General features: G+C 36.9%; 1 protein-coding gene across 3 annotated transcripts in view; it reads right to left on the bottom strand.

Moving 5' to 3' along the window:
• Nucleotides 1-2,474: 2,474 nt before the first annotated feature.
• Nucleotides 2,475-25,554, bottom strand: part of Rnaseh2b (ribonuclease H2 subunit B) — a 92,709-nt gene continuing 69,629 nt past the window's right edge. The window contains exons 10-11 of one of the 3 annotated variants that reach the window (XM_013072020.3): nucleotides 22,659-22,739; nucleotides 2,476-3,460 (exon numbers count right to left, since the gene is read on the bottom strand). In XM_013072020.3, coding sequence (XP_012927474.1) covers nucleotides 3,428-3,460; nucleotides 22,659-22,739 — 114 coding nt within the window. In that variant the 3' untranslated portion in view covers nucleotides 2,476-3,427. Of the gene's footprint in view, nucleotides 3,461-19,807; nucleotides 20,239-22,658; nucleotides 22,740-25,554 lie in introns of those variants that run through there. The other 2 variants (XM_004844140.4, XM_013072021.3) reach the window with 2 other exon arrangements.

Raw genomic sequence — 25,554 nt, 5'->3', positions numbered from 1 at the left:
TTGGGAAGTTTTCTGCCATCACTTCTGGGAACATTTTTTTACGTCATCTCCACTCTCTCCTGTTTCTTCATTGACTCAAATCAGTCTTATGTTATTCTTCTTTCCATCATCTAGCAGCTGCTGGATTGATTTCTCATGGTCCCTTACAATTTAAAAGCAATTTTTCTTTTCCTGGTCACTAATTGCAGTCTTATCTTCTATATCTGCAATTCTGTCCCCACTTTGGCTTATTCTGCTGCATAAACTTTCAGTGGAGTTTTTCATGTCCTGGAAATCTATTTGCATCTGTTTTATGGATTTCATTTGTTTTCTATGTTGGAATTCCATCATGTTCCTGAGCTCCTCTCTTTTTTTTTATCTGTGTCCTCTCTAGATTTATTAATCATGTCTTGTGCTATGGACACAATCTCTGCTGATTGCTGAGAAATTATTTCTGATTTCATTTTTTCTAAATCCCCTTTTCTTGCCAGTCCAGGGAGTACAGGTGGTTGATTATCTGATTGTTCCATCTCTTTGCCCTTTGGGGTTGCTTTAGGTGATCTGGAAGTCTGGTTTTGAGAGTTGTTTATGTGTCTTCTCATTTCAAGGGGAGTGGGAGGATGTGTGCTGCTGGTGCCCATGCAGGTCACCTCCTTGGCTCTTGGGGCAGTGGTATGGTGGCCAGGAAGGTTCACCTCCTTTGCACTCGGGGCGGTGGTACCCATGCATTTTATAATCAATTTTAAGCCTTTGGTACTTCTATTTTGGTCTCTATTAGGTGGAGCTTTTTATAAAACTCTCACCAGCAGTCTCCATTTCCCACTTCTCTTCCAGCTCTGAGCACAACTGTTTTCCCAAAGTCCTTAGCAATTTGGGAGGGAAGGGGAATGTCACTTTATCTGTCTATCAGTGACTAATGATCCAAGTATGGGACTCTCAAAGCATGCTCAGTACTGTAGGTGTGTCTCTATTTGAGACACAACCATATGGTCTCTGCTCTCCAGAGAATTTCCAATACAGCTGGGAAATAGTCTTATGCTTAGTGGAAGTGGGTGTGGAGAGGAAATCGTTTATTTGAACGTGTAAGGGTTTCATATCTGTTGACCCATTTTAAATTTCGCATGAAATATATTTGAAGGACTCAATAGGATTCGATTTTTAAATAAACTGATGAAGTGAATTGTACAAATTGTCACTATAGGACTCCTGGCTAGAAGAGGGGCAGAAACTGGTGTTGGAAATTGGATAGCTAAGAAAAGGATCTGAATTAGAGCCAAGAATACAGTTACCCAGGGGAGCTGGGTGGTGCTGGTAAGCAATGGGGATTGCTGTCACTTTCTCTTTTAGTGGGATTGTTTCACACTTGTATAAAAAATTAAATGAATTTGTAAATTTTAGGTGTACTGAATTTGAAGTATTAGTTCTTCCAATTCAGAGGCCAGTGGAATATGAGCTTGGGACACAAGTAGGAGATTAGAGTTTCTAGTTTACATTGTCCAATGACTACAGTGTGAGCATGTGGAAGAGGAAAGAGGAGAGAGGAGGGAGGAGAGGAAGAGACAGAAGCAGAGGAACAAAGACATGTTGGCAAGTAGAGCCAGTGGTAGAAACAGAACTGTATCAACATGCCTTTCATGTCCTGAAGAGCCTTGCTGTCTGGGACCACAGTGCCAACTGCCCACCTCCACCTCCAGAGGTCTCCCAGTGGTAAATCTCTCTGGAAGAAGAGATGTACAGGTAGAGCTCCACCCAACTCTGATAGCCACTACACTACCAGGTTCTCCTGTCATGAGAGGCTATACAATTTGTTCAAGGGCACAGTACTTAGCAGTAGCTTTCTGGTACTGGCAGTTGCATTGGGCGACTGACTCCCAAGACAGTGCTTGGGATTGTAGAGGGAGAGGATGGAAGAAGTCAGATTTTAACTCCATTACTATGTGGGGAATCATGTGTCAGGCTCTTGATCCTTACCAAAATGGCTGGGTTTCAAACATCATTTCTGTTGAGAATTCCCTCTTACAAGCCTGTAATATCTTCAGAAATGGGGTGGCTTTGTAGAGTTGGAGTTTTTAGAGAAGACTGGCTTCTCAACTATGGAAGCACAGGAATGTTAAAATTCCTGTGAAGTTAACAAAAATTTGTACATATTAAAGGGGTTGTGCAAAAATTACAGAGTACTTGCCAGAACTAGGTTCAACTAACCTGATGGAGTCAGAAATTCAGAAACAATGATTTCTTGAAGAGGTTGGGGATGCCTTCTGAATGCAGGAAGATCACCAACCAGCAGCTACCCCATTTCTCCTAAAAGTCTAGTGGGTGAGCTTACTCAAAATCCTGGGATAAGTGTGCACAAAACCCCCCATTGCCTCCTAAGACATAGTTACTATGTGCTAGAATTCCCCACTGAGTTATTTTTTGGCATCTAACTTTCCCTTGTATCTTATGCCCTCATTCTAAAAAAATAATAATGCACACATTGGACAAATCTTTTAAAAATAAAGTAATGTTTATTGTTCCAAGAGATCATAAAATGCACATTTAAGTATTGTTATAAGTTAGAAGCTGCCAAAATGGTAAGGAGTAAAGAAGGGTCAGGTTTTCAGTAAAGTGAAGGTTGAAACTTGGTTCTCCAGAGCTTCTGAATGTGTATTTGAGTGTTCTACATGCACAGTGATGAGAGAAGGACAGGGTGTGGCAAAGCTGGCTTGGGGAGTAAGTGGACCAAATAATTGCCAGGATCTAGTATACAGACTTCTTTCGAGTTCCACATGTGTGGAATGAATAAAAGGAGAGGATGCCATTGAAAGAGCACTACTGTGGCTTTCCTCATGATAACCCCCCATGACCCCAGTGTGTATTTTTATTTTAGTTTTAATTTTTTACTTTTATTTGGCTCAAGCTCATGCTGCAAAGCGTTTCTCCCTTACCCTTCTCTTTTAATTTTTCAAATAAATGTGAAGGTTTGCCACTATTTTTGCCTATTTTGGTCAATTGATTGTTCGAGATGGAGAGAACCTGGAAACCACCTCTAGAAGGGGTCTCCAATACCCTCAAATCCAGTATTAGTTACACATAATAACCTGACCTGAGTGGGACAAGTCAACAGATCAAATTCAAGAAATGACCCAAATTTCACAATGAGTCTTCTCCTTTTGATATTTCAAAATCTGAACCATGGTAGTAGAAAGATCCACACTTCTAAGGGGATGGGGTGGGGCAGAGCTTGAGGTGGTTTGAATGCTCCAGATCCATACTCTGAGGAATAAATGCTGCTCGGGATAAATGCTGTTGCCCATTGCTGATCAAAGAAATAAGCATTCCGTGTTGGTTTTTTAAAATACATCTTTGGCACTTGGTGGTTTTCTACAGAGTGCAGAAGAAAAAGTCTTAAGCCCTTTGAGGGGTGTCTGTAGTTTCGCAGGAAGTGGACAAGTCTTGCATGAAGCCCTCACTTGCCTCTTTTCTGTCTTTGTGCTGCCACCTAGAGAGGAAAGGAAAACTGTCACCTGAAATCTGGAGCACCACAAGCAGCCTCTAGAACACTAAGTAGGCTGGCTCGGTTAGTCCCTTGAGTTTGCAAGGGAAGAAAATAGCTCTTGCCCTATCTTATTCTAGGACTAACATCAGGCTCCTGGACACCCAGCCAAGAAGCAAGCTTTTCTTCCAATTGTCAAAGGAATTACAAAATAATGTTAAAATTAAAAAATAATGTTAATATCACTCAAGCTTATGGAATAGGAACCATCATTTTAGGAAAAAATAAAAATAGAAGAATGAAAGAAAACAAGATTCTGAGATGAATAATTCCTAAACATTTTTCTTTTTCTGCTTTTTTTTTTAAAAGGCAGAACCTTTTTAAAAAAAACCCATGAAGTCTTATGTAGACTTTAATGTATAATAGAACAAATAAGCATAGACTTGTGGGTAGAAGTAGTTGTCCCTAATATCCCTCTGAAGAATGTAACAGGTGTCATTACTATAAGTTGGAATCTTACTGAGTAAAAAGTTAAAAATAATTTATTCTGGATGTATAAACTACAAAAAATGTTGCTGGAAATCAGACTCTACGCCATAGTATTAAGGTGGTGATTCCTTCCTTGACTTCTTTCCCAGAATGCTGCCTCTTTCTTGCTCAGCTTTTCTCACAGCTGCCCACACTGTGTGGATGGAATTTGTCCACCCACCTCCTTAGAATGCAGAAGTCTCAAGGGCAGAGTTGTCTCCCATGCCGACAGCTTCCTATCCAGTACCTAGAACATTTGGCACAGAGCAGGCATTTTGTGCATGTTCTTAAAGGAATAAAAATCTAAGCTTATTTCTTGGCTTCCCTTTTTCTTTTGCTAGAGCATGACTTTAATTTATACACATTCTGATTAAAACACACATATAAAGGGCCAGGGATTTAGCTCAGTGGTGCTGCCGCCTGCCTTGCAAGCGCAAGGTCCCAAGTTCAATCCCTGGTACCAAAAAAACCAAAAAAACCACACACATAGTCACAGTTCCTTTAATGTCTGTGAAAATACTGATTCCTCCCTAAATCTCATTTAGTACTTTCTCCCCTCTTAAATAGGCTCGATTATCATGAGACCATCAAATTAATGCTTATTAACAAAAGTACAGTAAATGCTAAAAATCTTACAGCCGAATTAAAGATCTGACATGCACCAGCTAAGCAGAAGCTTTCCTTAAATTCTGGCTTGTCACTGATGAGGATAAATTGACCTATTCATTAAGAATAATCTGCAAGAGGATGAAAGGATGAAGCAGAATGAATTTGATTTTTCTTTTCTTAAAATGCAATTCATAATTAAAGAGGATTATGTAAGGATAAATGCTCATAAGCTAGACAGAAAATGGTGAGAATAAAAACTTGAGTATGTCAAAAAAGAGGCCTGTACTTGTATGTAGAAGGGAGAGCTCTGCCACCTACTGTCATGGGGCCTCAGTTTGACCACTTGTACACAGATACTACCCCTTTACTGAGTTGTAAAGATTAATTTAGAGGGTATGTGATTAGTGTGAAAACTGTGAAGTGCAATTAAACATAACTAGGAAAACTTTTGATCAGTTGAATGCACCCAAGGAATGTATAAATCTGAAAGTATAAATCACAGTGCATAAAAAGGTGTGAAAATTGAACCATTTCTTGTAATAATTCATACAAGGCCAAAGGCCCTGGACATCTCCTGAGAACACTGAGAGAGCACCGTTCTACTTGACTCCCAGGACCTAGAAGTTCCTGGACTATAGTCTATAGAACTTTCCTCTCAGGGTAAAGGACATAAGCCTTCCTAGGAACCAGGGATTGTAAGAAAGGACATAAAATGACTCAGTGAGCTAGTTCCAGGGAAGAATATAAAGTGACTGATGACCTAGTCCCATCTCACAGGACAGGCAATTGGGGGCCAGCAATTTGTCTGAGGCTCAAAGAGTTATGGTAGGACAGGGACTTCAACCAAGAACCATGCAAGGACTTCAGTCTTTCTTTTTGAGACAAGGTCTGACTATGTAGTTCAAGCTAGCCTTGAAGTCACTCCACAGCCCCAGCTTGCCTCAAACTCTCAGCAATCCTCCTGCCTCAGCCTTGTAAGTGCTGGGATTACAAGCATGCATCATCATGTCAGATGACAATCTGTCTCTTTAGTACTGAAACATGGGTGGTGATTTGAAGTATTTGATTCATTTACACTTAAAATTTTAGATACCTGTTTACTGTTGTCACAAGTTTATATACAAAATAACCAACACCGTACATTTAGTCAATAAATGGATACACTTTAAAAGTTTCTCACTTCCAGATTGCCTTTGTGCCTTATGAAGGCCCTGGAATAAAAAAATACAATTCTGCGCATGGACTGCACATTATAAAATAGACCAGAATCAACAAGACAATTCCCCTTGACAACCACCTTAAACCAATGGAGGCAGATCTACTTGAGAGTGCAGAACAAAGCACAAATCTTGAAAGATGAACAGGGCCAAGAGTTGAGAGTACAGAAAAATTTAAATTGAAGATAAATTAGATATTCAAAAGGAAAAATTGTTGGTAACCTGGGGTCAGTCTCAGAAATATGTATGGTTTGATGAAAAAGATAAGAGGCTCTTTGTGTGTACTCAAGTGGTTTTACAGTTTGTAGAAATTTTTTGACGCTTTCCCAAATTCAGCACATTAATCAAATAGAAAAATGATTTAAGAGAAGCAAAGAGCCAAAGGACTTGAGTAAGTTCAAGTGTCCTAATGTTTGGTACAATAAAATCTAAAACAGGTCTTATTGGAAATTCCTTTAAGAGTAGGATATATGTGCATGTACACAGGCATATTTATGTTTGAATGTGCTTTTGCATGTTTATATGTAAGCCCATACAAATTTGTTCCTAATTTACCTCCTAAATAAAACCTGGTATGTGTAACACCCTGCTTGGAATTTTTCAATTATTATTTAACTCTTCGTTAGTGATGCACATTACAAGTGAGATTAGGATCTTCAACTTGGACTCAAAGGTAGTCAAATATGCAAGAAACAAAACTTCTGATTTTCCAAATTCCCATTTAATCCGTGGCTGAGCCATTAGGTTGTTGGCTTGATATAAATAATCTTTAAATGCCATATAAAAGCAAATTTACTAACCTTAGTACAGCCACACCTGTGTAAAAATTCATAGCCCTTTATCCATAGATTAAAGATTCTATTTCATATAAGGACCAGAATCATTAACATGGAAGTGTAAGGTCCATACATGCTTCAAATGAGTTTATAAATATTTCTTTGGGTTTTAATACTACGGTACCATAGAAAACCCATTCTCAGAATGAATCTTGAAGTTCAAGGTTCAGCTACGAGGGTGTTGAGGACCTCAATGTTGCACTGCAGAACATTTATCTTGGTGTCAAATATAGATGAATCAATCAGTTGGTTAATTCTCTCATGCAACAAATCTCTCTCTATGCTGCCCGAAGTTAGGTGCTGCACATGTATTGTGAACCAATTAGGCAAGGTCCTATGGAGCAAGTAAGGCAGGAAAATGGAATGGAGAGTGGCTAACAGTGTGGTGAAGGCAAGTGAGGAAGGTCAGTGGATTGGATCTCTGAAAAAATGATTTGGGGAATAAATGAAAACGACAAGACAGAACCAGTCATGTGAAGAGCTGGAGGAAGGTGTGTAGAGACAAATCAGTCACACAAAGGCAGCAGCGCAGAAAGAACTTGGCATATTCAAAGACCAAAATGAAGGCCAGAAAATAGCTTACACATTTTGAAAGGCCATAGTGAATAAAAACTGACTTTCTCCTTGGAAAAAACACTCAAGTCTCAACTAGTGTGGATACTGATGATTCAACTGTCTGGCAATCATGTACTCAATTTTTTCTAAGCATATACTCTGTGGCCAGCACTGTGCAAGACAGATTTCAGCTATACAGAGTTCCTCCGGCTAAGGGGCTGGTCTCCAATAGGGATGATAATACAAGTGTTTGAGTAGCTTTTCTCTTTATCTTTTGCCCTCTGGGTTGGGTGTCAAAGTCCTGGCCCCAATTACACTTCCTTCTGCAATTGTACCTGCTGTAGAGATTAAATGAAGTGCTATGCAGTGTATGTTAGTATTGGTTGTTAGTAGTATTATGAAATGATCACATGAGAAATAGTATACTAGTGTAGTTTCTAGGTATCTTGGCAACTGAGGCACATTTTACAAAATAACAAATACTTTCAAAGTATGAAAAGGTCATTGACAGGAATACTGAACAACTCTTACAAATCAGAAAACACTGAGGAGATATGAGAACTAAATGTTTTATGAATTACAGATTAGATTCTGGAACAGAAAAATGATAATTAGTATGAAGAGAGGTAAACCTTCAATAATGTCACAGATTAGCTAATAGTATTGTATCATTATATAAGTCCTGGTTTTGATCATTGTACTATGATTATGTAAAGTGTTAATATAAGGGAGTAGGCTGGAAGAACTCCCTTTACTGCTTTTGTAATTTATAAGCCTAAAATCATTTCAAAATAATAAAATAATGAGAAATACACCTAGGAATGACAATGGTGATAGAACCAGTAGACATTTACACAGGTATTTTAACTATAATGTAGTTTTGAAAGGAAAACACAATGAATAGAAACATTAGAAGTCAAAGAATCAAATGGAACATCTAGAACTAAAGTTATAATATTTGAAATAAAAATTCACTAATTGAAGTTAATAAATCATGCACTAAAATTAAACTTAAAAACAAAGCCAGAGAAACTGCCTAAAAATGAATGAAAAAAAAAAAAAGAAGAAGAAAGGAGGAAAAATTCAGGGTCAGGATCACTGTCTAGTGGTCTAGCATACACATAACTGGAGTTCCACAGGTGAGGAGAAAAGGTAAAATAGAAAAACATCTGAAGCAATGTTTGCCAGAGGTTTTCCACATTTGATGTAAACGAAGAAACTCAAATATTTAAGGAATTTAACCAACCCCAAATAAGATAAACACAAAGAAAACCACATCAATACATCATAATCAATTTGATGAAAACTATTATGAAAGGAAAAAATATCTAACAAAAAAAGTCAGAAAGGGGAGAAGACACATTTTATAAAATGGAAGAAATCTAAGACATTACAGATATCTCATGAAAAATTACACAAGCCAGAAAACACTGCTTCTTTGAATGGGTAAAAGGAATTGATAGACTGTACCTGGGCTAATTAAGAAAACAAAAAAGACACCAATAACCAATATCAGTTATTTAAAAGGGGAAAAAATTAGAATAACTCTATATTTACTATGAACATTAAAAAAAAACTTTTCCAGAACAAAAATTCTTTGGTCCAAATGGCTTTATTGGTGAATTCTGTCCAACATATAATGAAGAAACAAAACCACCTTACAAAACTCTTTCAGAAGACAGATTATGAAGAGATATACTTCCTAACTTATTTTATGAGATAAAGTTTCACTCTGGTACCAAAAAGGACAAAATCATTACAAGAAAACTACAGACTAATATTGCTCACAAACAGAGATACAAAAATCTGCAACAACATGTTAGGAAATGAAATCCAATACTGTACATGGAAAGAATGTACATTATATTCTTATATATATATTATATTCTTATATAAGAATATGTATTATATGCAATGTAATATACTGTATATAATATTTCCCCCCAGGAATGCAGGAATGTAGGTTAATATTCAAGTCACTCTTTATAATTCAAATATTAAAAGATATTTTATTAAAGTCTAGATCATCTCTATACAAAAATTATTTGACAAAATTTAATGCCTATTTGTTTTTTAAAAAACTGGCAGTGTATTAAGAATAGAGGAAAACTTTCTTAAACTGAAAGGGGACCTAGGAAACAACACTCACATAGACACTGATTTACAGGTAGATTACAAAAATGTTGATATGAACATAGTATACGTGTGTGTACCCACACTATACACACATTCACATACACTTCCACAAACATTTTAGCTTTGGACACTAAGCAATAACATCCCACTAGCAACAAGAACACTTGCTGCCTAAAATGTACTTTCTAAATACCATTATCCACTAAAAGGAACAGGGCTCCATGGGAAAAAAAGGCTGATTCAAGGGTTGGGCAGGGAGAATTCAAGGAGTCTGGAATGTCCTGCTGAAGAAGTAAAGAAGTAGTAATGAATAATGAAAACATGTTAAAAAGCTACAGAAGCAAGCTTGTGTCCCAGTGGCCCTTCTGGGACAATATGAGCATCAATATTAACAAGGCTATATAATACATCTCACTGGGTAAAATAAAAATCTACAGATCCATACTGATGTAAATCCATAAATGAGTAGGTAGACAAAGGAAATCTGTTCCTTCCAGAACTATGCCAACCAATAAACATGGAAGACAGAATTAGAAAAATCACCAGTAGATCCTACAACTAGTGGGTGAACATTGGATGTGGAATAGGGTACTTACAAAGTCCCAGCATACTTACCCACAAATTACTTATTAATTACAAAGAGAGTAATAATTTAGTTATAAGCTTGTGAACACCACTCTGAAGGAACAGAGCTAGCATGATTGGGATTGGGACAAACTGTGACTTGATATGATGCCCTGAGAAACACACATTATTCCTTCTGTGGGTGCTCAAAGTATTTAACTTGGATTTAACCATGAGGAAACATTAGATAAGCCTAAAATGCAAAACATTCCAAGTAAGTATTCTGTGCTCTTCAAATATGTCAAGTAAGAGAAAGAATAGGTGAGAAATGATTCCTGATTAAAGAAAACTATAACAACAACAGTGCTGAAGTTTTACTTCTGATAATTTTAAAATTTTTCCAGACAATATTCCTATGCAGAAATAATCTTTCTAGGACACTGACAAGATGAAAAGCTAGCATGATTTAAACACTAAGACCTGAGAGCAAAATTGCTTTTGAATATAGATATAGATTTGAGAAAGGCTAACCTACAGAGAACATCCACTAGTCTCCTCTACCTACTGCCAGATGGGTTTACTGCAGGAACTCAAGCATGGTTTAATAGTGATAAAGACTAGTCATCTAAACAGAGGCCAAAAATATCAAGTACTAATATAACCATTAAGGAAACTAAGTATAAAATGAAATATCAAGTATATTATGAAATGTCAAGAAAAAAGATTGCCTTAATAGTGACAAAAATACAAGAGCTACTACTGAAAAGACGTATCTAGAACCTAAAGAACCAAATATTAGTGAAAGTTATGTTTCAAACTGTTATGATTAAAATTTGGGTAAATACAATGATATACTGTATTCCTCAATTTTATAAAGATGTCTGTTTCCCCCCAAATAATGAGTTAAGAAAATCTTACTAAAATCCTGTTGGAATTTACTCTCAGAGCCTGACAAAACAATACTTTAGATCAAATGGAAAAAGAAACTGGCGACAAAATAACCAAACCATGACTTTATCTCACAGCATAAACATAAATTCCCTAGATGATCTGGGTAATTAAAACAAAAAATAACTATTAAAAATTTAGAAGAAAATAAATGACTAGCTAAATTTCCTTTAAAAAGAAACCTCCTTTTAAAGTGTAACTAACACCTGTTACGAAAATGTTTATATATATATATGTCTTCATAAGAACTACAAATACTTATTTGCAACTGAAAGATAACCAAAATCAAAGGCAATGTACAAAACAAGTAAAGGAATTTAAAATCAACAAAGTGGGCATAAAGTAGTGTCCTTAAGCTATACCTTTAGTGAATAAGAAAATTACTGATAGTAAAATAATTTAACAAAAGATAAGAATACTTGTCTATAAAATGAAAATCAATCAACATGAAAGATATTCAATATCATTAGTAATTAAGGAAATGTGAAGTAAAACATAATTTAAAATGCCCTTTTTCTACTTTATAAGGTGTGATTAAAAACTATAAATGTTTAAATAAAATTACAGTAAAAGACACATTACTATTTCACTCAAAATACTCTCCCTCAAACACACTCATCACATTGTTCTTGCAACATTCTGAAGCACCTCTGGAAATCCTCTTTTGTGTCATTAGTTGTGCTGTCATGGCTGCTTCCATGTTCTTAATTGATTCAAAATATTTACAGCAATTTCTGTCAAATAAAAACATTCCTGAGGAGCCGGCCATGCCCACTTGCAACCAGGAACCAGTGAAGACCCCTCCGGGCACACCCACCAGGCTCCCACAGAGCTACATGGGCACCTGCAACAACAGAGCCCCTCCGCCCCCTGCCTCTTGGCTGTGCAGCTGCCTGGTTCCACACTAGAGGCACAGGGGGACATGAAGGCCATTGTCCTGAGCTGTAGAAGTGAACAACAGAGAGAGGGCCTCTCTCAGGCTTCCTGATGAAAACTGAAGCCTACTGGAAAAGTGAAGAGAATCTCTGCAATAAAGGCACACCAGATCAACGTGCTTGGTAAGTTGGAGAATTATCACCTCCCGTAGGAACCTGCACTATCTTCAGCGGAAAGGCAGCTGGAACCTGCAGTAGAACCTTGCTGAGTTCAAACCTGCAGGACAGGGAGCTCAACTTGGGACTTGCAGCCAGAAATCTGCCAGAATCTCATGGTCTGTGACTGGCTTAGAGACTCATTGAATTACAACTGCATGTGGCTGCCCACGTTGTCTATTTGTCTATTGTGACAGTAGAGACATGCCCTGGAGTCCTTTCACTTTTATCTTTTATCTATTATTTTCAAAACTACCACTATTTTTTTATTAATTTTTTTTTTTTAAAATTTTTATTTTTCTCCCCCCCCCCCCACCTCGCTTCCTTGCTGTCCCACATTGTTCTTCATCTCCCTTTGTCTTTCTGTTCTGGCCCTAATTAGTATTTCTTCTTTTTCTTTTCTTCTTTCCTTCGCTCACCTGTGTCCTCAGGCCTCACTGCTAACCTTCCCCTATCCTTCTATCTACCTACCGCTCCCTCCCCAACTCCTTCTAACTCCCTATCCCAAAGGGTAAAGTTGCTATATTGAAGAGTTTATTCACTATAAACATACGTTGGGTTCTTGATTTTGATCTAATTCACACAGTTAAGGTGAAAGATTAATAAGTACCACAAATTGTCATTTTCTAAAAGGTACTTGATGCTATTGTGTTGCTGATGGTATCACTTGGGCTAAGGTGTTGTGATTGATCTAATCAGTTGTCCTTCCTGGTATAATGAAAATGAGATAACCTCAGAGCCATTAGACACTCAAAATCTAAAGACCAGCTATATCTGGAAGACACCTCTGAGAAGCAATCATTCCATAAGGGTTCCAAATACATCAACAAAGATACTTACAATAAGCAACTTCAAAGTATCAACCCAGGAACTAAACCAAAGATAGTACCAAAAACAAAAATGAGAAGATATTTAAGTAAGGCACAAACTCAGACTTCCACCCCACAAAAGGCAAATTCTGGGGGAACGAAATGGAAAAGTCCAATAACCAAGCACCTGGACACCCTGAACTGATAGCACAGGAAGTAACAAAACAGATGAATGAGGCTATAGAAAAATTCAAAACAAATAATCTCCCAGATAAATAGAGAGATGGTGAGTAGAGTGAAAGACATGATTAGAGGCTCTAGAACAGAAAGATTAAAAAAAAAATAGATGAGCTCAGAAAAATACTGGAAGCCATGAATGCCCAGCATAAGAAAGAAATGGAAACCATGATTGCCCAACATAACAAAGAAATGGAATCCATGAAACAGATTCAAACAGATATTCAGGAGATTAAAAACTCCATTGAAAGCATGCAGAGCAGATTAAGGGAATCTGAAGATAGAATATCAGTTATAGAAGACAGGATTGCAGTTAAGGACCATGAAAACAGAGATCTCTTCAAAACAGTAAGGGACCACGAGAAATCAATCCAGCAGCTGCTAGATGATCCAAAGAAGAATAACATACTACTGATCATATAGTCCATGAAAAAACAGGAGAAAGTACAATTGACATAAAAAAACTGGTCACAGAAGTAATAGCAGAAAACTTCCCAGACAGAGGTAGAGAATTGGACATACAGATAAGTGAGGTATATAGAACTCCAACTACCCATGATCAAAAAAAATCTACACCTAGACATATAATAGTCAAGATCCCAGAAACCCAACAGAAGAACAAAATCCTACAGGCAGTTAGACAGAAGAAACAAATCACATACAAAGGAAAGCCCATCAGAATCACAGCAGACTTCTCAACACAAACCCTCAAATCACGGAGAGCCTGGAGTCAAGTATTTCAAGCCCTAAAAGAAAATAACTTCCAACCTAGATTGTTGTATCCTGCAAAATTATCTTTCAAAATCGATGGGGAAATTAGATACTTCCATGACAAAGAACACCTTGAGAAATCTTATGAACACAAAACTAGCATTCCAAACAATTCTAAGGAATATCCTAGAAAAAGACAATGAAGGTCACAACTCCATGAGGCCCAACAGAGTGAAACCATCAGGCAAGGCAAGAAACTAAAGGGAAAGGGGGAAAAATAAAAAATAAAAGAGCCAACAACAGTAAAACATCATGACAAGGATGAGTCAATGTCTATCAATTCTAACCATAGATATAAATGGCTTCAATTCACCAATCAAAAGAAATAGAATGGCAGAATGTATTAAGAAGCAAAATCCAGCAATATGCTGTACACAAGAAACACACGTAACTCAAAAAAAAAATTGATAGACTGAAAGTAAAAGGATGGAAAACAGTTCTCCACAGGACAGAAACACAGGAAAAAGCAGGCGTAGCAATCTTATTTGCAGACAAAGTAGATTTCAAACCAAAACTCATTAAGAGAGACAAAGATGGCCAGTACAACCTTGGGAAGGGAACAATCCAAGAGGAAGAGATAACAATCCTAAATATATATGCACCAAATATGAATGCTCCCAACTATACAAAACAAATATCAATGGACATGAAAAACCAAATAAGCACTAATACAATTGTAGTGGGGGACCACAGTACTCCATTATCACAAATAGACAGATCATCTAGACAAAAAATTAACAACAAAATTCTAGAACTGAACCAAGCTACTGAACAAATAGACTTAATAGATGTTTACAGACTGTTTCACACCACAAAATCAGAATAGATACTCTTTTCGACTGCACACGGGTCATTCTCCAAAACAGACCACATGCTAGCTAATAGGACATGTCTACGTAAATGTAAAAGAACTGAAGTTACCACCTGTATATTATCAGACCACAGTGCAATAAAATTGGAGATCAATAACATAAGAAACCGCAAAACTCCCACAAACACATTGAAATTCAAAAACGCCCTCCTGAACAACCAATGGGTCACAGAGGAAATTAAAGAAGAAATTAGAGTTTCTACAAGTAAATGATAATGCCAGTACAACACAGAGGAATCTATGGGACACAACGAAAGCAGTTCTACGTGGGAAATTCATAGCAGTGAATGCCCATATTAGGAAAACAGAGAGAACTCAGATAAATAACCTAATGTAGAACTTCAAGTTCCTAGAAAAAGAAGAGCATGACAAACCCAAAGCCCACACAAGAGAGGCAATTATAAGGATCAGAGCAGAAATCAATGCAATGGAGACTAAGAGAACAACACAGAAAAAGAGTTGGTTTCTCAAAAGAATAAATAAAATTGATAAACCTTTAGCCAACCTTATCAAAAAAAGGAAAGAAAAGGCTCAAATCTATGTAATTAAGAATGAAAAAGGTGGGCTAGGGATTTAGCTCAGTGGTTTTGGTGCCTGCTGCGCAAGCGCAAGGACCCAAGTTCGATTCCTGGTACCAAAAAAAAAAAAAAAAAAAGAACGGAAAAAGGTGAAGTCACAACAGATACAGCAGAAATTCAGAGGATCATCAATACCTACTTTGAGAACCTAATAAAATGGAAAACACAGAAGAAATGGACAGATTACTAGTTATATAGGAATTGAGAAAGTTAAATGAAGAAGATATAGAAATTCTAAACACCTCAATTACAATGAGTGAAATTGAAAGTGTAATAAAAAATTTACCAACAAAGAAAAGCCCAGGTCCTGATGGATTCATTGCTGAATTCTACAAGACATTTAAAGAAGATCTATCACCATTACTCTTTAAACTCATCAAGGAAATTTAAAGGGAAGCAAGGCTTCCAAATTCAATCCTGGAAGCAAGTGTTACTTTGATTCCAAAACCAGGAAAAGACCCAACCCAAAAAGAGAACTACAGGCCAATCTCCCTAATGAACATAGATGCAAAAATCCTCAACAAGATACTGGCAAACAGAATACAGAGGGTCATCAAGAAGATCATACACCCTGACCCAGTCAGATTAATCCCAGAGATGCAAGGAAGGTTCAACATTTGTAAATCAATAAATGTAATATACTATATTAACAGAGTCAAGGACAAAAAATATATGATCATCTCAATAGATGCAGAAAAGGCATTTGACAAAATCCAACACCCAGTCATGATAAAAACCCTACAGAAAATTGGAATAGAAGGTCTTTATCTCAACCTGATTAAGGCTATCTATGAAAAACCAACAGCCAACATCATACTAAATGGTCAAAAACTGAAAACTTTCACACTAAAATCAGTAATAAGACAAGGATGCCCACTATCACCACTCCTGTTCAATATAGTTCTGGAAACATTAGCCACAGCAATTAGACAAGAGAAACAAATAAAAGGTATAAGGACAGGAAAGGAAGAAGTTAAACTGTGATTATTTGCTGATGATACGACACTTTACATAGAAGACCCCAAAAACTCTGCCAAAAGACTTCTAGGTTTAATTGACAAATTCAGTAGAGTAGCTGGATATAAGGCCAACACTCAATAAACAATAGCTTTCTTATACACAAATAACAGACTCACTGAGAGAGAAATTAGGGAAACAATTGCTTTTACAATAGCATCCAAAATAATAAAATATCTAGGAATCAACCTAAAAAAGGAAGCAAAAGACCTCTACATTGAAAACTACAGCACTCTAAAAAAGGAGATCAAATAGGATATAAGAAAATGGAATGACATCCCTTGTTGCTTGGTATGAAGAACCAATATAGGGAAAATAGCCATACTTCCAAAGTTGCCTTATAGCTTTAATGCAATGCCGACTGAAATTCCAACAATATATTTCACAGAACTAGAGAAAACAATCCAAAAATTTATTTGGAAGCAGAAGAGACCTAGAATAGCAAAAGCAATTCTAGGCAACAACTTGTTTCTAGGCAAACAAATCTAGACATGGCTGGGGGCATCACAATCCCCAACTTGAAACTATACTACAAAGCTACTGTGATAAAAGCAGCATGGTACTGGCAAAGAAACAGACCTGAGGATCAGTGGAATAGATTAGAAGATGCAGAAACAACTCCAGAGATGCTCAGCCACCTCATCTTTGACAAAGAAGCCAACCACCCTCATTGGAGGAAAGATAGCCTCTTTAATAAATGGTGTTGGAAAAACTGGATTTCAACCTGCCAAAGATTAAAACTAGACCCATACCTCTCACCATGCACTAAACTAAGATTGAAGTGGATTAAAGATCTAATATTAAGACAGAAACACTAAACTTGCTGGAAGATGTTAGGTAGAAATCTTGAAAACACTGGCATAGGAAAAGACTTTACGAAGAAAACCTCAGTAGTATGGGAACTAGCACAAAGAATCAACAACTGGTATCTCATCTTATTAAAAAGCTTCTGCACTAGAAGAGAAACTACCAACAGTGCTAAGAGAACGTAATGTGGGAAAAATTTTTAGCAGCTGTACCTTAGACAAAGGACTATCTAGAATAAAGAACTGAAAAAAATCAGACCCCTGAAATTCAAAAACCCAATTCAAAAATGGGCATCTGAAATAAACAGACACTTCTCAGACAAAGAAGTAAAAGCAGCAAATAAATACATGAAAAAATGTTCAACATCACTGGTCATTCAAGAAATGCAGATGAAAACAACACTGAGATTCCACCTCACCCCAGAATGAATGGCTGCTATCAAGAAATCAACAAATAACAAATGTTGGTGGGGGTGTGGGGAGAAAGGAACCCTTCTCCGTTATTGGTGGGAGTGCAGACTGGTGCAACCACTGTGGAAATCAGCATGAAGATACCTCAAAGAACTAGGACTAGAGTTCCTATTTGACCCAGCTATTGCCCTGCTGAGTATCTTCCCAAAAGAATTAAAAGAATCATACCACAGCGATATATGTGCACTCATGTTTATAGCGGCAGTTTGTAATAGGTAAAGCTTGGAAACAGCCCAAGTGCCCAACAACTGGAAACTGGATAAAGAAGATGTGTTTTTTTTAATAAAATGGAGTACTACTCAGCCATAAAGAATGAGAAACTTGAGACACCTTTAGCTAAATGGATGCATATTGAGGCCATACTCATATGTGAAATATAGGACACCCATGTGTAAATACCGAATAGTTTCTCTAGTGTGAGAAACTGAGAGTGTAAATAAGAATTAAAATGATTAAAATGAATAACTGATAATTTGAAATAGGAAGAGGTCCAAAGGGGTACGAGTGGTGTTAGGGGAAGGGGAAAGGAAAAATCATGAGAAAAGAAAAAAAATGGAAACAAAGTCTTTGTAAATAGGGAAGGGTGGAGGGGGTGAAGGGCACACAGGTAATGGGGGAAAAAATAAGAACCAAGATACATTATGTACAGGTAGAAGCACCCAATGATAAAATGTACTAATAAAAGAATTTATAGCAAACCCCCCCCCAAAACATCGCTGTATGTCCTCATCCACTTTATTTACCAGATCTGTCATTGTGTAACTTCTCACTCTTCCCCAAAGTCATGACAGTGCAACTAAAGGTATTTATAAAGGGAGACTTCCAGAACTGCTTCAGCAAGTGGCAAGAATGATGCAGTAAATATTTCAAAGTGGGTGTGGGGCAGGGCGCGGGGATGGTACTTTGAGAGGGATTAATGGGAATGTCCTTTAATAAATTTTTTAATTTAAACAATATATATATATATATACACACACACACACACACACACACTGCATATGTGCAAAGATATCATTCAAAGCTAACAAGGTGGCACTGAATAAGACAAGAAGTTATGCCCCGTTTGTTAAGAGTATAAAATTCTGTTGTGGCATGTATTTCCACAAATATATCTCTAAAAAATGTATTTTTGAACCAGTAAGCCCATATCTAAAAAGCCATTCTAAGGAAACAATAAAAGATAAAGACAAATATTTACATATAATCTTATTCTTCAAGCACTGAATATTTGTAAATAAATGCTGAAACAGGGACATGGTTATCAAATATTAAATATCCAAATGACTGAAAATTATATTGTCATTTAAAAGCATATTTATTAAGAATTCATAGTAGGGGCTGGGGATTTAGCTCAGTGGTTTTGCTGCCTGCTGTGCAAGCACAAGGACCCCAGAGTTCAATCTCTGGTACCAAAAACAACAAAAAAAAGAATTCATAGTAGCTCAGGAAAATGCTCACAAAATGATGATAAAATTGTTATTATAATTCCTTTAAAGTTTTTTTTATTATAAGAAAATACACCAAAGTATGTCTGGGTAATGAAAAGGTAGTGAGGTGGGATAGAGTAATAAAAAATAGGTAAAAAAGACAAGGAAATTGAGATTTTAAAATTAAGAACTACAGCTTGAAGACATGCCATTGTTCCTTCTAGGAAACTCACTCAAAAAAAATGTTTTTCCCCCTAAAGGTTCTTTTACAATACTCTGTAAATTCCAGGCACTAGACCTGTCCTTTTCACCTACAAATTGTCCTTTCTCCACCCCTAAAAGCAACAACATTGGCAGGAAGCATAGCTCAAGTTCAAATACCTACTGCACCTGTACTGTAGTGAAAATACACACCCTAGATTGCCCATCTTGAAGACATCCCTTAAATGTACCCCACTCCAGCTTGTAACATGTTCTCACTTCTCTGAACATCCACATTCCTGAGTGTACCCCAATAAACCCCTCATGTGTTTTTATTGGCATGTCTTAAAAATTCTTTTTCCTTGAGGAGAGTCAGCAAACCTACATACTCATTTTAAAAGAGCGCGATGCGTTCATTATTTCAGCCTTGGGGACTTCACAGTCCCAACCCAGTGACAGTAGTGCACTACAAATTTGGTTTTATTCTTCTATTTTCTACAAAGAACATGTATTGCTAAAATAGAATAACATTAAATAAAAGATTTACCAAAAACTAACATCTTTCAAAAAGTAGCAATTTACCTGACAGTTTTGTTACTGTTTTTCTCAGTATATTGAAAACCATTTTGTTAAAGCTACTGTAAAGCAAAGTTGCATAAAATAATGGGCAATAAACTCAAATGCTGTCAAGGGTCAGTTTATTGAGGATTCTGTGATACTATATATTAATTCTATTCACTTGATTACTTTTCACTATGTTAGTCGCCAAAGGTCACAGACATGAAATTACAATTACTTTCCCATATTTTGTTCAGAAACACAAAAATCAAATCCAAAGTAATGTTCAAAGGAATCTGAAAACTCTCCCTGCCCTCATAAGATGGTGATTAAGGTCAGGAAGTATAGCCATACAGAGGAGGGGTGAAATGGAGCATGTAAAAAGCAAAGCGGTTTTTTAAAGTTCTTTTTTTTTTTTGGCTTTATTAACTTTATTTTCAAATCTTTTCAAATTTCTTTTTATTTTTTACACCAAAAAAGGCATCAATACTTTTCATTCCAGTCTTGTCAACTTTAGCCAAAGCTTTCTGAGCTGCAGTCATTTTGCAATTTTTCTGTTAATGAAAATAAGAGAAAATTGTTATGAATGTATCACTTGTAAATCATATATACAAATCAGACAAGACTGCATGTCTCATGGTTCATTAAGGGAAGTAAATGTCTGCTACTATCGTGGTTCATAAAGGAGTGAAAAAAGTTCTGATATCTATTCAGAATTCAGACTTCAGAGACAAAAAACTGCCACCTTCTAAGGAGGGGAATGTTATAACCAATGGTTTACTTTAGGGGAGTAATTCTGGTGGGGCATTAAGTGTAATAACACAAACAATGCAACTGACATAGGCAGCAATTGTCAGAAGGAGAATTACAGCCTTGTATTACCACATGATGAATAATTCACACCAATTTACCATCTGATTTTATTCATTTGCTCTATGTGAAACCAAAGACAACCCTATTATATTGAAAGGATGACTTAGACTAGAAGTATAGCTGTGCCATTTTTCCTTTAACAAAGAAATATTTTCCAAAAAGCTGACTCCAAATATCTCTGCTCTGTAAATTTCTATCTTTTCTTGGTCACTGTATTTTTTAATGTCCTTTAAAAGTACTAAAAGATGGTAAATAGCAGCTGATTTTATTTCAATGCATCTGTTCAGAAGAAGCGTAACTGATGGGAATCAGGAAAGAAACAAAACAAAGCAAAACACGTCGGTCTCCCTGGAAATAGGGCAAGTTCATTGCCCAAGTATTTTTTAAGGGTACAGTATATGATTCCTGTAATGTTGCTTCTCACATTGTTACTTGTAACTTAAGAGGCCTTACTTCCAACTGGATGGTAAAAAGAAACAGTTTTATTACAGACAAATTGTCCTGTGCATTTAACTGCCACCCTGGTCCAACTTTCTTCTCACACTGGTGTTATGCCCAGATGATACATTAAGAAGTAGCATTTCTACTGTAGATGGAACAAAAAGATTTTTCCCAGAGAAATTAAAAATGTCTCTGTTTACACTGAGCGTTGAATTAGCTATTAAGCAAATAGTAAATCAGATTACCCTCTGATGTCATGTGCCCAATAAATTACATCCAGACAAAAGAATAAAGTTTATATAAAAAATTAAACTCAAGAGAGACTACATATTATTAAAATCTATGTGGAAGTTAACTTTTCCTGGCATGTGAAACCAAAGACAACCCTACTATACTCAAAAGGTGACTTAGAGTAGAAGGATAGCTGTGCCATAAAGATCTAAGCATAAAGACAATGGGAAAATCATTAAAAAAATTTCTATATTTAACCTCATAAAAAATTTAAAACTATTAAAACTACTAAATGAAAAAGTGAAAATATACTGGAAAATAATTTATACACTGTGTCACGAAAAAATGTTAATGGCATTAATTTAAAATATGTTCATATAAATCAACAATAACAATAACAACCACAAAACATTGCTATCGCAACAATTTGTAAAATTTAAATGGGCAAAAAGCAATTGAAAAGGTAAACTCTTCTAACTGAAGAAATGCAGTCTAACTTGACAGGCAAAATTTTCCAAGAATAAAATAATATTTAATGTTGTCAAGAATCCAAGACGAAACTCACTGGCAATGTTTGGGAGTATAAATTTCTGCTGTGGTTTTGGAAATATATACATATATATATATATATTAATATATATATTATAGAAATTTATTATGAAAGAGTTCATGTTCTCTAAGCTCTTACTACTACTGGTGTCTAATGAAATAATCAGAGGTATAAATTATAAATAAGAAATTCTATCAGTTTCTTAAAAACAAAAATAAAAAATATCAGAAGTAACTTCAGTGTCCAAAAACAGGAGACTGATTAAATTATATTCTGTACGATGGAAAAAATGGCACACAGTGGGACATCACAAAACTATGATAGTATTTAAAAGAATGTTTAATGACATGTGAACATTTTTATAAAACTGAAAGAAAAAGGTAGAAACAAAAAATATTTTAAGTATTATAATACAAATTTTAAAAGCTGCCTATTATTTATAATTCATATATAAGATAAAACTAAAAAATATTAAGAAAATAACATTTGCAGGATGAAGACTGAATGGTGGAATTATCAATAATTTTTGCTATTATCATAATTTCTTGGAAGCTTCTGGGTATTAGGGTTGGCCAAAAACTATTGGAAGCAGCTCTTTTCCCTTCCACCCATCACTCTAAGAATATGCAGCAAAGTTTGGGTACACTCCTGCTAGGCAGTCTTTTTTTTTTTTTTTTTTTTGTAAAAACCACAATGGTTTGACATTTTCGATGTCCAGCACAATCCTGAACAAATTATTAAGCTGTAGAAATGCAAGTGTTAATTATTTTTCATGCTCAAAACTCCAATCACAATTAAGTGTGCAACTGTTCCTGGATGTACACATGCACTACACCCACTGAGGATTTACAATACTCTACTACATCTGGTCACACGTACCTTTTCAGTCTTCAGATCTTTAGTGTTAAACTTAGTGTAGTCTTCTTTTGCTTCTACTGGCTCATCTGACATCTTTAGTCTCTGCAATGTTAGAGTAGTAAAATGCAGTCAAATTCCTCCCTGCCACTTATGTCAATCCATTTTTTTAAAATGTGTAATTTGGACCCACACAAAGGCCAATAATTTTTAAAAACTCCTCTACATTTGACAACTACCTAGTAAACTAAGTAAGGCACAGGTCACTTTCAAGAAGCCTTGGTTATGGTGGGAAATGACTGGTAGCTGGTATATAACTCAAGTTTCTCAGTCCCTCAAAAATACAAACCCACTCTGTATGTACCATGTGCAGTGGGCATCTCGATGGCTGCAGACTTCAAGGACATTCTAGGGGCTAAAGGCAAGACACAGGAGTCGAAGATGAGAATTCCCTTGAAGGGAGCCATGTATTCAGCCATACCTCCACTCCATTCACATCCCAGGATGGTTTAATGTCTACTAATGGAAACGGGCAGTATTATCCTATTATCACCATCTTTGTGTAGTGTATACCTTTTCTTCCTTTCAGTTTAGCTGTCTCCTTTTATCCACATACTTGTGGAGCTGGCAGTCTGCAGAAGAGGAAGCACAGAGAGGTGACAGAAATAGCTACAGTCACCTACTGGAGGACTTGGGATGAGGTATCAATTCTTACATAGGTGTTCTTTCCATTAGGCCCGAGGCAACTAAGTTGAACCTTCATGGAACATTATTACTTAGTTCACATGAGCATTTTGTACCAAGGCATGTGAGAATCCCAAGAGTTGGACTGTGGTCTTAATGATCATATCATAGAAGAAATCATGCCACATTCATGTAAAAGGAACAAAGCAGGACAGAGGAGTCTTATTGCTGGGCGTGGAGACTGAGTGCATAGTAAGCACTGAGTAGTGATGCCAACTCAGATTTTTATAGGTCTTCACACTCTTTTTGCAGACACGAAGTTGACAAGAGCCAACATGGGTGTCCCTAGGGAACACATTGTGCCTAGCTTCACTCTTCACAACCCTGCCTTTGCTAAACAAAGTCCTGGTAAAGTTGGTGCTAATAGATCTTACAGGTAACATAGCACAAGGGTGTAAAAGTAAAACTACATAAAATGTTTGAAATCCTTTGCAGTAAAAACCAGAGGAGAATCCTGGAAACCTATCACATACTGTGGAAAAACCTTTTAGCTACACAGCAAGCTCTAGCAAATAAATCAACAAAAGCAAGACTAGCTTACTACATATGAACCAGCACAGAGTAAATAATGCAACTTTCTCAAGAATTATGTTTCTTTTAAATTAAGACAGAAAAGAGTGGCTAAGGGATACATATTTTTACAAGAAAGGTATCTTCAGCCAGAAGTAGAACTCACAGCCTACCATGCTAAAGGCTATAATATTTCAAAAGTCAAAGAGAAGCCAGGAAGGGATCTGTGTTTCTCCTCTGTGGCAAAATGTTTCTCCAACAGATGTCACTGTAAACACTTGGACATTGTTTACTTCACTGATAATTTAGATTTTAAAATGTTATTGCTATGTAGAGATAAATGGGACACCCTAGGTAGGGTCAGAAAAGAGATAAGGGCTCTTTCCAGCTTAACAGAAAAACCTCTGCAGTGTTCAAGAATGTAAACAACAGGCAGTCTTACTTTTGTAACATTGTCCACCCTAATTATTGCAATTTATACCCAAGTTCCTGTATCAGCCTACCAACAAAAAAACCCCAACCAATCAGGTGGGGCTACCCCAGAGGGAGGTACCAACACCTCAATCCCCTAAGAGCAAAACTGCTACTCCATACTCAGTGATCACCCAGCTCTGAGGCCCCTATTCCTCAAAGTGGTTTTGTATCTCTTCTGCTAATAAAACTATACTCTCTCTTTGCATTGGCTTCTGACTCCTCTTCCTCTTTCTACACTGGAGACAAATTTTTCCAGGCTTCGAAAAATACTGTAGTGGGCTGGTAACTCCAGACCCACCGAGATACTTGACATAGTTTGGTGGCTCATCCAGGATTGACGAAGGCTACCTGATAAAGTCAGTATAATCCAGCCTAAATGGAAGTGAATGCCAGAGGACACTGTCCTCTTTTCAGCTTGCTTTGCAGAGATTCTTCCTGCCTCCCAATCTTGCACAGTGCAAATTTTGGCTGGGGCCCTTCAGTGATATAGGATCCTGCTCGAGGGAGAGTCCATCCTCATACAGCTAAATGGCAGTGTGCAGGGACTTGGCACCTCATATAGCTTTCTGGTGGTCTGAAGAAAGCTGGCAGGAATCAGTACCTCATATGGCTTATAAAGTGGTCCGCAGAAAGTTGGTGGCTAGAACACCTTCCATCTTGTGGTCTGCACTTGGTTGGGATATACTGATCCACCTAATGCCAAGAGGACTGACCATGTTTTCCATTTTCTGGTCTTAATTTTAATACCATCCTCTAGTTAAAATGATTTTGTGAGAGGGAAAATGGAGTGAGGTGCCATATCTGCAACTCTTCTTTATTCTCCAGGATCATCCTGATTGGGCTTCTAAGTGCTCTTTAGATCCTTCACTCTTGGGGGCCCTGGCTCCCTGTTCTTTCTTGCCCAGAAAGTGTGAACTCCAGGAGGATCAAGACCTGGCCCTGCCGTATCTGCAAGCCAGGCCGCCAGTATGGATGGCCTCACCAGAGAGGATACTGCCTTTCTGCTCTAATTTAAGTGAAACAGCAAATTTTCCATTTAACTGACATAGCTCCTAACTGTTAGTCTGGGAGGATGAAACGCACACCAGGAGCCACAGAGACAACGCGAAAGTAAAGCTTTACTTAATGCCGGAACCAGTCTTCGTTAGCACGCAAGACACACTGGCCCCATCCGGCGCTCAGCAAAGGAGGA

This window comes from Heterocephalus glaber, unplaced genomic scaffold (assembly GCF_053883595.1).
Source record: "Heterocephalus glaber isolate CG9 unplaced genomic scaffold, H.glaber_assembly_v1.0 deba00001666, whole genome shotgun sequence".
NCBI lineage: Eukaryota > Metazoa > Chordata > Mammalia > Rodentia > Bathyergidae > Heterocephalus > Heterocephalus glaber.
This window is presented reverse-complemented; position numbering and strand designations above follow the sequence as displayed.